Raw genomic sequence first — 16,629 nt, 5'->3', positions numbered from 1 at the left:
TCCCCCCCCCGCCCCCCTCCCCGCCGTGCCCTCTTCGGCCCTGTTCGTTCCCATCACTCCGGCCCGGAAGGCAGATCCCCGGCCACCCGCCACTTTTGGCCTCCCGGGCAGTCCGCAAATGCTCATTGCCGCCCACCCTGTCCAGGCACAGTCCAGGCACTTAGGTGAACCGGACAAGCCCGCTTAGATAAGTAATCACAGCAAACACTTATCACTGCATCAGTACCAGGTACAGTTCCTAACACATACGCGTGCATGCTAAGTCGCTTCAGTTGTGCCCAGACTTTCTGCGACCCCATGAACTGTAGCCCGCCAGACTGCTCTGTCCATGGGATTCTCCAGGCAGGAATACCGGAGTGGGTTGCCAGTGCCCTTCTCCAGGAGATCTTCCCGACCCAGGGAATGCACCCGCGTCTCTTGTGTCTCCTGCATTGATTGGCAGGAGCGTTTTTTACCACTAGGGCCACCTGGGAAGTATCCAGTTCAGTCCCTCAGTCGTGTCCGACTCTTTGCGACCCCATGGACTGCAGAACGCCAGGCCTCCCTGTCCGTCACCAACTCCCTGGAGTTTACTCAAGCCCATGGCCAGTGGGTGTATTATCCCATTTTACAGATGGGCTAGCCATGGCACATAGAAGGTCAATGAACTCATCCCCACAGGTCACATAATATTCATAAAAATATGAATCACTGTCAAATGGCATGCAGTAGATGGATGGAGAAGTGGCCCAGGGGCTGAGAGGGACACGTCAGGCTCACTCTGCCAGATGATGACAAGGTCCACCTTGGTGGAGAAGAGCACCCCTTCCTATCTTCCTAGACTCCCGCCCGGCACTTGTAACATCAAAACACGGTGTTAAAACATTACAGCAAATGTAAACGTTTATGTTGAACAATTGAGCATTTCAAATAAAGATAGTAACAGTGACTGATGCCCAGAGCTCCATGGAGGAGGCTGTTCCAGCCCTGGGACATGGAGAGGGCTTAGAGGTGGGGACAGGGGGAGACAAGACAGAGGGCAGGGGACACTTAGAGAGGTGCTTGTTGGGGAAGGAGACTGAGAAACACGCAGGTTCTCTCCCAGCAGGAGTATCGGCATCAGTGCAGTTGTCATGGACTGGGTTTGTATGATGTGTCTCATTAACCAAGGGCTTCCCCGGTGGCTCAGTGGTAAAGAATCTGTCTGCAAAGCAGGAGCCTCAAGAGATGCAGGTTTGATCCCTGGGTTGGGAAGATCCTCTGGAGAAGGAAATGGTAGCCCACTCTGGTATTCTTGCCTGGAGAATCCCATGGACACAGGAGCCTGGTGGGCTACCATCCATGGAGTCACAAAGAGTTGGACACAACTGAAGCAACTTAGCAGCACACACACGTCTCATTAACATCAATGTGCTAGTGTCACATCTTCAGGAGACTTTCTGGATCCCCTGCAGGGCCTTCCACTGGGTGGGAAGGCAGAGTCACACAGCACTTTTTATTTTCTTGAAGAGTAGTAGTCACATTCATATATTTTAAGTATACCCTCTTCACACAAAATAACACACATCCTCACCAGAAAAACCCAAGCCCACAAATAAACAGTAATAATGAATTGTAAATGATGCCCAGAGAGAGAGTCTCATAACATTTGGAATCCAACTTATTATCCGCCCCCTTCTTCCCTGGCAGACCTTTGGATCTGGATGTTTCATTATAATAGGACCTCAAATTTAGACTTTTTCATTATCACCAAGTGAAATTATGGATACAAAGATAAATGAACAGGATTGACTATTTCACATGTACCACAAAGTTCAGTAACTTTGATTTTATGTAGTTAAAAATATATATATAAGCATAAATTTTAAGTATTCTATATATATCCTTAAAAATATGTGTGTGTGTATATATATATATATATCCTAAGACCCTAAGAAATGGATGTGACTTATGCAACGTGGACTTCTTGTGACCTCTGAGGGCTTCTGTTCATAGTTTGATGACTGTCTGTTGTGCTGTATATACTCACACATGTTTAGCCCATTGCCTCCTGGCAGGATGTCCCTCTTCTATGCAGAAGCAGATTTTACTGTCTTCAGAGGGTTCGCCTGCTTACTTCCTGCAAAGGGTGCTCAGAAATCCCCCAAGAGCTATGTCTGTTTCTGGTCTGTCTTTACAACCCCTGCCCACTTCCCCAGCATTCTTCCCCTCCTTTTCTGGATCTTCTTCTTGTTATCACATGTTGAGAATGCAAATATATTCCCTGCTGAGGATGCTGTTCCTGGAAACTCAAAGTTACTGCTCCTGGAGATACTAGGATGGTATTGGATGTTGGGTCCTGGGCAGAGGTGGGGAGAGAGGACCTCTCCTCAGCTCAGGTCTCACACTGTCACTCCCCTTCTGCTCATTAAGCCTGCATGCTCACAAAGACCCTTGGACAGTTTTATTGGATCCTTTATGGCAGTGGTCCTCAACGCCTGAGCCTGTTAGGGACCAGGCTGCACAGCAGGAGGTGAGCAGAGGCGTAGTGAGTGAGTCTTCATCTGTATTTACAGCCGTTCCCCATCACTCATATTGACTGCCTGAGCTCTGCCCCCTGTCAGATCAGTGACTGCATAATAAATGTAACTTGCTTGAATCATCCCATAACCAGCCCCCTCACCACATCTGTGGAAAAAATTGTCTTCTATGAAACCAGTCCCTGGTGCTAAAAAGGTTAGGGACCACTGCTTTATGGAGTCAAAACTCTCTGCTCTTAGTTAAAAATTGTTTGGATGGAGACAAATAGATGCTGGTCATGAGGAAAGAGGGGTGTCTAGACCAGCAGCATCTAGTTCAAGATGCTGTTCTAATAGCTAAACATGTGTTGTTTCTTGAAATAACAAAATGGAATCATACTGTCCAGATCACTTAATAACTTGCTTGCATTTTTACACAGTAATTTTTAGAAATTGCAAAGTTATGCAGTAATCTAAAAGTTGCACACTATTAAGTAATGAATATTTCCAGCAAGTATTACTGGAAGATATTCTCTTAAAAATTCACATAACGTAGAACTTTGAAACATAGAAAGTGAAAGATGAGCCCTCAGTCGCCCCTAGACCCTGCTCCCATTCCTCTGTTGTTGCTGTTTAGTTGCTTAGTCATGTCTGACTCTTTGCGACCCCATGGACTGTAGCCTGCCAGGATCCTCTGTCCATGGGATTTCCTAGGTAAGAATACTAGAGTGAAAACAAAAACAAAAACAAAAAAAAGGATACTGGAGTGGGTTGCCATTTTCTTCTCCAGGGGGATCTCCCAACCCAGGGATCAGGCCCACATGTCCTGTTTGGCAGGTGGATTCTTTACCACTGAGCCACCTGGAAAGTGCATCCCACTCCTATAGGTAACCATTATTGGTGGCTTGCTGTACATCCTGCCAGATCTTTTCTAGAATCAATTTATCTATCTATATTCAACATCATTATCATCTTTATCTTTCTATATAATGATATGTATATAATGATAAGGCTTCCTTGGTAGCTCAGCTGGTAGAGAATCCACCTGCCATGCAGGAGACCCTGGTTCAATTCCTGGGTTGTAAAGATCTGCTGGAGAAGGGATAGGCTACCCACTCCAGTTTTCTTGGGCTTCCCTAGTGGCTCAGCTGGTAAAGAATCAGCCTGCAATTCAGGAGACCTGGGTCTGATCCCTGGGTTGGGAAGATCACCTGGAGCGATGATAACATATATTGTATAGAGAGAGCTCTTAAAATCATAAATAAGGTCATACTATATATAGTATTTTGTGACTTGTCCACCCTCAAAGATACCTTGGAGAATTTTGTCCTAACTATAGACCTATGTAACTTTAGAGTTGTACCCTATTTTATTTACCTATCCCCTAACGAATGGACATTTATCCTGCCACAGTATTTTATTTTACACACAATGACACAATATGTCCTTTTGTACACTTTATTTTATGGGAGAGACTTATAAAAGTAGAACTGGAGGTGTGGTGGATGTGTGAATTTGTGGTTTGAGCAGATCCTGCCACATTGCTGTCCAGAAGGGCCCTGCCAGTCCACACCCAGCTACGGTGATGGGGTGCCTGTTTGCCAACATCCTCGCCAACACTGAGTATTATGAAAATTTTGACCAGTCCCCTAGATGAAAGGGGATTGGATGCAGGTCCTCATTCTAATGTACATTTGTGTGGTAATTAGTGGGGTTGAGCCTCTTTTTGGGTGCGTGTTGGTTACTTACATTTCTTCTGGGCTGCTTGTAACGATGTGATCATCCCATGTAACCTTCCTGCACAGGTCTTCCTTTTGTGTCCCTTAACGTTGTCTCCAGTAACTGGGATATTTCTATGGGACTGTGTGTTGGTTTGCAAACCGCCCCCATACACGGAGGGCAAGGAGAGATCAGAGAAAGACGCAGCCACTCTGATCAGTAGGTGGTGGTCTTGGGCGTGGCTGGATGAGTTTACTGCCTGCTCACCAGCGCGTAAGAGTTTATAGAGAGGCCTTCCCGGGGTTTAGGCACCCACAGCACCTTGAGGTTCCCACCACAGCTCATCTATCCAGGTGCATCCTTGAAGTGGCTCCCAGGGTGGGCATCCCCAGGACAGGGCAGGGGCTAACAGTTCCTGATTGCCTGAGGGCAGCACTCGGGTTGAGCAGAGGTCCCTCCTCTCGGTGACCTCCTTCAACAGACCATAATAGGGTATGGGCTTCAAGAGAGTCTGTGGCCTTCAACAGACTCTTCCGAGGCCACAGTCCAACTCTCAGCACCAAGGAGAGTGGTGATTCCCCGGGGCTGGCACGGTGAAACAATTACGTTTTATTTTTCTTCTTTCGCTTTATGTGGCTGTAAAGATGATGACATTCCTGGCCTGTCTGAAGAGGAAGAAGAGGAAGAAGAGACAGAGTTTCAAAAAGTGGAGTCGATAGATAGAGCATCAGGTATGGAATTGGGAGTGAGGGGAACTGGGGGGCATTCACCCGGAGGGAGGGGTCTGCTTGCCCAGACTAAAATCAGTCTCTGCTTTTTACTTATGTGAAGCTGAGACTTGGTAAGAAGTTTTATACAAGGAGAAAGTGCTGGGTGTTAATAGGTTCATTATTAGTTACCTGGGGCTGCCGTAACTAAGGACCACAGACTGGATCGCTTAGAGCAACAGCACAGCCTTCTTTCCCAGTTCTGGGGGCTAAAAGTCCAAGGTCAAGGTGTGGGCAGGACTGTGCTTCCTTGACACAGGAGGACCCAGCCCCAAGTACTGGTAGAGCCTAGATTGAAGTCCTGCCCCAGACCATCACGTTGCAAGCAGAGCCCAACAACCCATTTCCTCCCCATTTCTCCTGTAACTCACCTTCCCTTACAATAGCGGAAGTTAGACGCGGCACTTTACCAAGATACTGAGTGTTTGAAAGTCAGAGGGGAAGGAATTCCCTGGTTGTCCAGTGGCTAAGACTCTGAGCTTCCGATGCAGTGGGCCTGGGTTTGATCCCTGATCAAGGAACTAGATCCCACGTGCTGTACTAAAGTGCCTGCATGGCACTTTATGAAGATTGAGGATCCCGCATGCCACAGCTGAGGCCAAGTGCAGCCAAACAAATACATGCAAATAAGTATTAAAAAGAAAACAGCTTGGGCTTCCCTGGTGGTCCAGTGTTTAAGAATCCGCCTTGCAATGTAGGGAACACGGATTTGATCTCTGGCCCAGGAAGATTCCACATGCTGTGGAGCAACTAAGCCCGCGTGCCACAACTACTAAGCCCACAGTCTAGAGTCTGTGCTCCTCAACAAGAGGAGCTTCTCCAATGAGAAGCCTGCACACTGAAGAGTAGCCCCTGCTCACTGCAGCTAGAGGAAGCGGTAGCAACAAAGACTCACCACAGTCAAAAGGAAAAAAACAATAAAAAAAAAACCCTTAAAAATTAAAAATAAAATCAGGGGAGAAAAAGGATTGGGGTGATGTGCAGTGTTTCCTATTGTCATCTTAATTTTTTCAGAACAATTTATTTTTAACCAAAACAACCCCCTCTCTAGTGAAAATTTGGGGTGTTAGAGGAGAGGAATACAAGTTTAGAAATACAGGCCCTCCATTCTTACTAAGATTTGTGTAGGTTGGGTTTTGATAAGACAGACAGTGGTCGTGAGCGACACAGTCGTGTTTACTGATGGCCTCCTGCTTTGTTACCAATACATCTGTGATCAGGAAAGAATTGGGAGGGAGAAGGCTGCTTGGAGAGAAGAGTTAGGACAGTCTCCAACAAAGCAAATTAATATTCCTTCCAAGCGTATTTTTTTCTTTTCTTTTTATCGTGGTAAAGCAGATGCAACATCAAACAGCATTTTATCCACTTCTAAGCATATAGCTCTGTGGTGTTGAGTGCACTTGGCAGTGTATTTTTTTTTAATCTTTTTTTTTTTTTTTTTTGCTGCATTGCATGGCATGTAGAATCTTAGTTCCCCGACCAGGGATTGAACCCTCATCCCCCGGAGTGGAAGCATGGAGTCTTATCCACTGACTGGATCACCAGGGAAGTCCCTCGATGGTGTATTTTTGTCTGTGGGCTGTTGCTCTTGCTCTGATAATACTAATTCTCCCAGCTGTAGACTGTTTTCTCTGCAAGCCAGCATGCTCGACACTCAGCCAACCTATAATCTAATCCTCCCAAATCTCACCCCAATAGATATTATTGGCCCATTTTATGGATGAGAAAACCCACTGCAGAGAGGGTTCGGACCACACACGTTGATTCGTTCCAAAGCCTGGACTTTGTCCAGTGCCTTTTGGAGGAAGAGCCAAACAGTTTGAGAAAGCTCTCCCTTCTCTGTGGGCTTCATCGGAAACTCAGGGTTGTGACTGGTAGGCTGTGAGATGTTCAGATCCCATCAATAACAGTAGACTTCGGAGACATACATTCATTCCAGTTAGTTTTCTTTCCACCCCCCAGCAGTTTCAAGTTTTATAGTGAAAAAGGAGTAGATGCTAACATGTTAACTATAATCTCATCCTAAGGATAAAGCGCCCCCTCTAAGTAAAAATCTCAGAGAAGTCACTCACTGGACACTGTAGCTGAAACAAGCTTATACACTCCCACACACAAATTAAAATTCCAACTGAGGACCAGTCAAAACCACAACACAATTCTCCCAAGTGTAATGTGAGTCAAGGCTGCAGTAGCATTCATTTGTAAAAAATGTACATCCAGCTATTTTTTAAAATATAATTTTACTTTTTTATTTAGTAGTGGGGGTTACTCTGTAGTGGTGGTGACCAGGCTTCTCCCTGCAGTGGCTTCTCTTGTGAAAACAGGCACTAGGGCGCACCAGCTTCAATGGCTGTGGCTCTTAGGCTTAGTAACTGTGGCTCCTAGGCTCTGTGGCACAGGTTCAGTAGTTACGGGGCACAGGCTTTATGGCTCCGTGGCTTGTGGGGTCTTCCTGGATCAGGAATCTAACCTGTGTCTCCTGCGTTGGCAAGCAGATTCTTTACTATTGAACTACGAGTAGGGCCCAACACCCAGCTTTTTAATAGCACACCCGCTGAGTGAAATATACTAACGTTCAAGATGCAGGTCTGGTCTGCTGCTGCTGCTGCTAAGTTGCTTCAGTCGTGTCCGACTCTGTGCTACCCCATAGACGGCAGCCCACTAGGCTCCTCTGTCCCTGGGATTCTCCAGGCAAGAATACTGGAGTGGGTTGCCATTTCCTTCTCCAATGCATGAAAGTGGAAAGTGAAAATTGAAAGTGAAGTCGCTCAGTTGTGCCCGACTCTTAGTGACCCCATGGACTGCAGCCTACCAAGCTCCTCCATCCATGGAATTTTCCAGGCAAGAGTACTGGAGTGGGGTGCCATTGCCTTCTCCGCAGGTCTGGTCTAGGTGACCAGAAACCTCATTTTCCAAGCTTTTCATCTTGTGCATTGCATCATGTTTTGCAGCTAAGAATCTGCAGCTGAGAATGTATTCTATACATCGTCCTCGCATCAGCCTTGAGGAGGAAGAGATGGACCTTGAGAGTATAGAGAACCTCCCCGTCAAAGTACGTGTGGCTCTTTCTCCTCTTGGGTAGGGTAATGGGAATTTCAGGTCCTCTGATGAGTCTGGGTAACTGACACAGTTCATACAAGAAATGTGTCCTGTTGGACTTCCCTGATGGTCCAGGTGTTAAGACTCTGTGCTTCCAATGCAGGGATCTCAGGTTTGATCCTTGATTGGGGAACTAAGATTCCACATGCCACACAGTGTGGCCAGAAAAGAAAAAACAGAAAAAATGTTAAGGAACATACTGTGTTGGAATAGAGATGATGGAATCCTGTGTTGGGGGTCCCCAGGGTCCCCCTCAGATTAAATGATCTGCCACAATGACTCACAGGACCCAGAAAATCTTTTGTACTCATCAGTTCAGTTCAGTTCAGTTTGTACTCATGGTTATAGTTTATTTCAGTGAAAGGATGCAGATTAGAGTGAACAGAGAACAAGGCATACGGGGCAGAGTCCAGGTGAAAAAAAGAACGAGTTGTCCTTTCCAAATGGGGCTTCCAGGGCAGCATTCATTCTTCTTTTTTAAAAAATATTGTACTTTATTTATTTGGCTGTGCCAGGTCTTAGCTGTGGCACATGGGATCTTTAGTTGTGGCATGTGAGATCTAGTTCCCTGATCAGGGATTGAACCTTGGCCCTCCTGAGTTGGGAGTATGGAGTCGTAGACACTGGACCGCCAGGGAAGTTCCCAGTATTCATTCCTGCAGCAACCATGTGAGACAACACATAGGCGGTTGTGCCAATCAGAGGAGTTCACCCAAGCCTTGGTGTCCAGGGTTTTTAGTGGGGATCAGTCACGTCTGCATGAAGTCCGCACAGTTATTCAGCAGCCCATTCTACTTTGCAGAGGTCAAACTGAGGCAGTATGACCCAGTTCCCCAGGCAAACAAAATCAGTTTACCATATATCACATTTTTAGTGTAAACTCTCCAGCATGTCCCAAGGGCCCAGGTCTACAGAGATGCTCAGATCAGCCAGGATGTTCCAAAAGCTTAAAGGTCACCACCTGGGAACTGGTTTAGGGCTAGCCTTTTCCTTTTCTTAAAGATTGTGTGGTTTTTTTTTTTTTATGTCAACCATTTTTAAAGTCTATTGAATTTGTTACAGTATTGCTTGTTTTATGTTTTGGTTATCTGGCTACAAGGTATGTAGGATCTTAGCTCTCCAATCAGGGATCGAACCAACACCAACCACATGGGAAGGTGAAGTCTTAAGCACTGGACCACCAGGGAAGTCCCAGGGCTAGTCTTGAGCACCTTTGGAATGTGTAGGGTTTGGACAACCCAGGTCTGCTGGGTCAACCCTTCACTGCACAAACCCCAGGGAGTTATAAAGTTAGGATGGAAGCATTTAGCCTGAGATGTGCTCATTGAAATTACGCTCAGTTGCCCCATGAATATGCCTCCCTGCAAAAAACCTGAATTCAAGACGGGTTTGTTGCAATTTGTGGTCCAGAGAAGCTTGATTAGGATATTGCTCAATTCAGTTTATTCAAGTGTAGCTGCAGTGGCCAGTTGGTGGAAGAGTCAGGCTTAGAGTTCAGCATCTGAGTGAATTTTATTTTATTTTTTAAAGTTTTTTTTTTTATTTGGCTGCTCCAGGTCTTAGTTGCAGCATGTGGGCTTGAGTTTCCTGACCAGGGATTGAACTTGGGCCCCCTGTACTGGGAGAATGGAGTCTTAGCCACTGGACCATCAGGGAAGTCCCTCTGGATGAATCTTAGCTCATGTCGTTGGTCCACTGGGAAGTAAGTTCAGCCAGTGCATGGTGAGAGAGCTCAGGTGTACACAAATATTAGGTGATTTGGGTGCACGGATATATCTCAGGGGGACTTTTTTGGTCCCTATGTTTCAGAAAACTGTTAAGCAAATGGTGGAAAAGACATATCTCCAGGTGCTTCGTCCTCCTGTTCCTGAGGAGTTTCTGGACCAGAATGTTTTGTTTTTTCTCAGAAATACAAAAGGTATGTTTCCAGCGGGAGTGTGTGTGAGTGAGTGTGGGTGTGCATGCAAGGGCATGTGCGTGTGTCTAAGACTCTTAATTTTTACATGTTCTTGAGAAGATAGCTTTTTATCGGTACGGTCAATCCTCATTATTCACGGATTCTATATTTGTAAATTTACCAACTCGCTCGAAATTTTTGTAACCCCAGATCAGTACTTCCAGTGCTTTCATGGTCTTTGAAGGACACGTGTGGAGTGGGGAAAATTTGAGTCACTAGCATGCATGGACCCAGCTGAGGTTAGGCAGGGCCATGCTCTGCCTTCTTATTGCATCAAACACTATAAATGAGTGTCTTTATCATGATCTATTTAGTGCCAGGGTTTTTGAGTTTTTGTGGGGCTTTGGCGTGATTTCACTGTTTAAAATGTCTCCAAGGTGGGGTGCTGAAGCACTGGCTAGTACTCAGAGTGCAGGAAGGCTGGGATGTGCCTGACGGAGAAAACTCGTGTGTGACGTAAGCTTCGTTCACACGTGAGCGATGGTGCTGTTGGCTGTGAGTCCAATGTTAGTGAATCAGCAATTATGTTCAATAAGGTGTCTGAACAGAAACACACATAAGGTTGTACAGTAAGTCCCCTATGTACAAACAAGTTCTATTCCAAGAGCATGTTCGTAAGACCAATTTGTTCGTAAGTCCAACAAAGTTAGCCTAAGTACCCAACTGACACAATCACCTATGTAGTACTGTGCTGAAATAGGTTTATAATACTTTTCACACAAATAAGACATAAAAAGACAAACAAAAAATTAAAAAAATTCAATCTTATAGTATAGGACCTTGAAAAGTATAGTACTACAGCTGGCATACAGGAGCTGGCATCGAGTGAAGAGGCAAGAAGAGTTACTGATGGAGGAGGGAGAGGGAGTGGGAAATGGTAGAGCTGAAGGATCGTCAGCAACAGGAGACGGAGGAGAAGCTGCAATTTTACTCACACCTGACGTTGATGGGACAGGTTCTTGTTTCCTGCTGGTTTCACTCCTATCTATCCTCTTGAAAAGAGGATTCAGTGATGTTTGGGTAGTACTGTATCAGCTATATCACCCACGCTTTTTTTCACGCTTGCTTCTGGACATCCTGGGCTTGAAATAAAGATACAGTTCGACTGTCCACTATACAGTACGCTATAGTAAAGTACACAACACACACGATGTTGCTTTTTTCTTTTCTTGAGCACTGATGGCCCTTTGGATCACAACCTCATCGCTAAGTTCTGAGTTTCTGTACTTTGTTCTTCCCAAATGAGAGGGAATACAACAAGAAGGAGGGAAGATGACCGGCAGAGGCTTAGCATTAAACAGTTCTTGTTTGAGGAGGGGCCAATCTCAGCTCAGTGCTTCCCTATTTAATAATAATCACAAGCCAGGAACAATAATCAGCCTTGGCCAGAGGGTATGGAATTTACCCCAATTATTACTATTTACTCTCATCATATATATATATACACACACACATATACAGGTGTCTTTCATTGATGTCAAGCTTTCTTTTTCACACTTGGCTTTTACATAATTTCCCTTTAAAATAAATTTATTTCAGTAAAGAAGCATTTGACAGAAACCTATGAGGCAAAGAATAGTGTGCAATCTGTACAGAGGCAGGGAAAGGCATGCAGACTGAAGCTTGTGGTGTGTCCCAGTAAGACTCAGAGAAGTGTCCCAGGGCCCTTTGAAGTGTTTACAGAGCTGGTTGGTGGTGATTAATTTTTTGGTGGTGGGGGGAGTGGAGTCAAGGGAGAGGGTGGGAGCGAATACACATCAAAGAGAACCTGGCCAATTCCATGGTGACTCAGTGGTAAGGAATCTTTCTGCCAGTGCAGGAGGCACGAGTTCGATCCCTGGCCTGGGACGATCCCACATGCGGTGGAGCAATTAAGCCTGTGTGCCACAACTCCCGAGCCTGTGCTCTAGAGCCCAGGAGCCCCAAGTACTGAGCCCACGTGCCTCAGCTACTGAAACCTGCATGCCCTAGAGCCCATACTCTGTATAAGACAAGCCCCCACAATGAGAAGCACCAAGGGTAGAGAGGAGCCCCCTGCTCGTTGCAACTAGAGGAAAGCCTATGTAGCAACAAAGACCCAGCATAACCAAAAATAAGTAAATAAATAAAAGAAAACCTGGTCAAGAGAGACTTTCCAATATGTCTTTAAAAAACCCATGACTTGGGAATTCCCTGGCGATCCAGTGGTTAGGACTTGATGCTCTCACTGCTGGGGCCCAGGTTCAATCCCTGGTCGGGGAACTAAGATCCCACAAACTGTGCAGTGGGGCCAAAAAAACCAAAAACAACAACACTGCCACCCCACCCCCGCCCCCCGCCCCCGAATGCTGTGACTTGAAAGGTACTTTGGTGATGAACTGGGGAGGGTCACTGGGAGTGGAGAGACAGACCAAGCAAAGAGTTCATCAAATGCTGCTAGGAAACCCAAAGTGTTTCTCTCCTTGTCAGGCTGTACACACGCCAACCAGATAGTTCATCCACGTGGCCCTCATGGTGCCGCTCGCATGACCCTCTGAACCACAGAGCGACCCTCAGCGTTTGTTTGTTTCTCAATGAGCACGTATTCTGATCTGTGCCTGGATCATTCCTTTGCATTTTTGGCAGAGGAGCTGGTTCCCACACATTTGGAAATATTGGCTGTGCCCACCTCCCTCCTCATCTCATTCCCCAAATCTGTTCCTGTCTAGAGACCATCTCTGAGGCGACTGACATGAAGGAAGCTATGGAAATTATGCCCGAAACGCTGGAGTATGGGATTATAAATTCGCATGTGCTTGCTTTCCTGAGGGATGTTATATCTCAGGTAAATATGGATGGAAAAAAGAATCTTGGCACTTTTTACAAGTAAGGCCATCTGGGAATTCCCTGTGGTCCAGTGGTTAGGACTTGGCGCTTTGACTGCCAAGGGTGCGAGTTCAGTCCCCAGTCAGGGAACTAAGATCTCACAAGCCAAGCAGCTCAGCCAAAAAAAATAATGAAAAAAGAGTAAGGCCGTTTGCTTCATTGATTCCATAAAGAGGTGGTTGGCAACCCTTAGGTTCCAGACACTGTCATGGGGTTTGTTGGTGGAGTTGTGAGCAGTGGTGCGTGTTGTGAGCAGGACAGATGACATCCTTGTGTTCTGGCTTATACTGGTGGAAAGACACCAGTCATCAACACAAAAACAGGAAACTCTCGGGTAATGATGGCTGACTTGAGGAAGCGAAACCCTAGCAATGTGCTAGAAAGGGCTTCCTTGGTGACTCAGTGGTAGACTCTGCCTGCCAATGCAGGAGATGTAGGTTTGATCCCTGGGTCAGGAAGACCTCCTGGAGGAGGTCATGGCAACCCACTCCAGTATTCTTGCCTGGAGAACTCCTCGGACAGAGGAGCCTGGTGGGCTACAGCCCATGAGGTTAGAGAGTCAGACACGATTTAGAGACGAAACACCAACAGCAATGTAATAGAAATGGCCTGTGTGAATACGTGTGTGTTCACGTCGTGGCGGCTAGGGACACCTAGCTGGAGAGGTGACATCTGACTTTTAGACAACCAATTAAAAAAGCCCATAAGCAGGCTTATTCACTAATGATAAGTTATTAGGAAAATGTAATAGAGTGGGAGTGAGGTGGTCAGGAAAAACCCCCTCTGAGGCAGAATTGAGAGGTGGATGAGGTGAAGGCATCAAACAAATGAGGATCTGGAGGAGGAGGATCCTGGGCAGAGAAAACAGCATGTGCAAAAGTCCTGAGGCGGGAGCAAACTCTGTTTAGTCTACAAACAGAAGGATGAGCAGTGCAGCTGGAGCATAGTGAGTGCAGTTTGGAAAGGAAAGTAGGTTTGAAGCATATGCATAAAATGATCTGGTTTGCATTTTTCTTCTCATCATTGTGTGTACAACATATTGCAGAGGCGAGAGCGTAAGGGGCCAGTAGACCTAATAGCAGGCTATGGAAGTGTCTGAATGGTGGGTGATAGTTGTTTAGGCTCCAGAGTTCAATCAGGGGAGGCAGTGGGAAGCAGACAGCATCAAGAATACGTTAGGGATGGAGCCAACAGGCCTTCGGATGATTTGGATATGGAGCTTTAGGAAAAGAGCATCAAGAATGACTCCTAGGATTTGAGTTTGAACAACCAGGGGGATATTAGGGTCATTACTGAGATGGGGGGAGTGGAAGAATCTGGAGGAAAAAAAACCCAGACTCTATTTTGTACATATTAAGCTTGAGATGCCTTCTAGACATCCAAGATGAGGTGTGAGGCAGGATGAATGTCAAAGATCAAGGGAGAACTCAAGGGATTCCAAATATATATATTTTTATTCTATCTTTTTTTTTGGCTGCGCAAAAGCACCTTAGTTCCCTGAGCAGGGACTGAATCCATGCCCTCTGCTTTGGGAGTGTGGAGTCTCCACCACTGGACCATCAGGGAAGTCCCTCCAGCAAGTTTTTATTGAGCACCTACTGTATCCGCATAGCAGTGATCACCATAGTCAAGGTCTGTATCTCACAGACCTTACATCCTAGTCAGGAAGAGTCACATTAAGTGAGATCAATGAGAAAATATACACTATGTTAGACCATGATAGGAGTTAAGGAGAAAGACGAAGCTGGGAAGGGGGTTAGGAAATGTTGGCAGGTGGTAAAGACAGGACTTTTGAAATACTGGATAGGGTAACCAGAAGGCTTCAGTGTTGTCTTTTGTTGGGACTCTTGCAGTTGCCTCCTGATAGACTTCCCAGCTTCTGCTCATGACCCTCTACTATATTCTTCACATGTCAACCAGAGAGATTCTTTAAAATATGGGAGTCACCGACATGGTGTTGCTGTTATTTGTACTATCTCAGTTCAGTTCAGTTGCTCAGTCGTGTCTGACTCTTTGTGACCCCATGGACTGTGGCACGCCAGGCTTCCCTGTCCATCACCAACTCCTGGAGCTTACTCAAACTTACGTCCATTGAGTCGGTGATGCCATCCAACCATCTCATTCTCTATTGTCCCCTTCTCCTCCGGCCTTCAATCTTTCCCAGCATCAGGGTCTTTTCCAATGAGTCAGTTCTTTGCATCAGGTGGCTAAAGTATTGGAGTTTCAGCTTCAGCATCAGTCCTTCCAATGAATGTTCAGGACTGATCTCCTTTAGGATGGACTGGTTTGGTCTCCTTGTAGTCCAAGGGACTCTCAAAAGTATTCTTCAACACCACAGTTAAAAAGCATCAATTCTTTGGCACTCAGCTTTCTTTATGGTCCAACTCTCACATCCATACATGACTACTGGAAAAACCATAGCTTCAACTAGATGGACCCTTGTTGGCAAAATAATGTCTCTGCTTTTTAATATTCTGTCTAAGTTGGTCATATCTTTTCTTCCAAGGAGCAAGCGTCTTTTCTTGCTTCCTGATTTTGGAGCCCGAAAAAATACTCTCTCACTGTTTCCATTGTTTCCCCATCTATTTGCCATGAAGTGATGGGACCAGATGCCATGATCTTAGTTTTTTGAATGTTGAGTTTTAAGCCAGCTTTTTCACTCTCCTCTTTCCCTTTCATCAAGAGGCTCTTTAGTTCTTCTTCACTTTCTGCCATAAGGGTGGTGTCATCTGCGCATTTGAGGTTACTGATATTTCTCCCGGCAATCTTGACTCCAGCTTGCACTTCATCCAGCCCAGCGTTTCTCATGATGTACTCTGCATAGAAGTTAAATAAGTGGGGTGACAATAATGCAGCCTTGACGTACTCCTTTCCCAATTTGGAACCAGTCTATTGTTCCACGTCCAGTTCTAACTGTTGCTTCTTAACCTGCATACAGATTTCTCAGGAGGCAGGTCAGGTGGTCTGGTATGCTCATGTCTTGAAAAATTTTCCACAGTTTTTTGTGATCCGCACAGTCAAAGGCTTTGGTGTTGACAATAAAGCAGAAGCAGATGTTTTTCTGGAACTCTCTTGCTTTTCTATGATCCAATGAATGTTGGCAATTTGATCTCTGGTTCCTCTGCCTTTTCTAAATCCAGCTTGAACATATGCAAGTTCTCGTACTGTTGAAGCCTGGCTTGGAGAATTTTGAGCATTACTTTGCTAGTGTGCGAGATGAGTGCCAGTTGTGTGGTAGTTTGAGCATTCTTTGGCATTGCCCTTCTTTGGGATTGGAATGAAAACTGACCTTTTCCAGTCCTGTGGCCCCTGCTGAGTTTTCCAAATTTGCTGACATGTAGAGTGCAGCACTTTCACAGCATCATCTTTTAGGATTTGAAATAGCTCAACTGGAATTTCATCACTTCCACTAGCTTTGTTTGTAGTGATGCTTCCTAAGGCCCACTTGACTTCACATTCCAAGATGTCTGGCTCTAGGTGAGTTATCACACCATCGTGGTTATCTGGGTCATGAACATCTTTTTTGTATAATTCTTCTGTGTATTCTTGCCACCTCTTCTGAATATCTTCTGCTTCTGTTAGGTCCATACCATTTCTGTCCTTTATCGAGCCCATCTTTGCATGAAATGTTCCCTTGGTATCTCTAATTTTCTTGAAGAGATCTCTAGTCTTCCCCATTCTATTGTTTTCCTCTATTTCTTTGCACTGATCACTGAGGAAGGCTTTCTTATCTCCCCTTGCTATTCTTTGGAACTCTGCATTCAGA

At 45.6% G+C, this 16,629-nt stretch overlaps 1 protein-coding gene across 1 annotated transcript in view; it reads left to right on the top strand.

Annotated features, from left to right (window-relative positions):
* Positions 1-16,629, top strand: part of DNAH10 (dynein, axonemal, heavy chain 10) — a 158,629-nt gene that overhangs the window by 214 nt on the left and 141,786 nt on the right. The window contains exons 2-5 of the mRNA XM_010841412.1: positions 4,841-4,927; positions 7,915-8,015; positions 9,872-9,980; positions 12,707-12,822. Coding sequence (XP_010839714.1) covers positions 4,841-4,927; positions 7,915-8,015; positions 9,872-9,980; positions 12,707-12,822 — 413 coding nt within the window. The remainder of the gene's footprint in view (positions 1-4,840; positions 4,928-7,914; positions 8,016-9,871; positions 9,981-12,706; positions 12,823-16,629) is intronic.

The sequence above is a fragment of the Bison bison genome, unplaced genomic scaffold, assembly GCF_000754665.1.
Source record: "Bison bison bison isolate TAMUID 2011002044 unplaced genomic scaffold, Bison_UMD1.0 scf7180017864160, whole genome shotgun sequence".
Lineage (NCBI taxonomy): Eukaryota > Metazoa > Chordata > Mammalia > Artiodactyla > Bovidae > Bison > Bison bison.
Note: the sequence above shows the minus strand (reverse complement) of the source record. Positions and strands in the feature narration are given on the sequence as shown.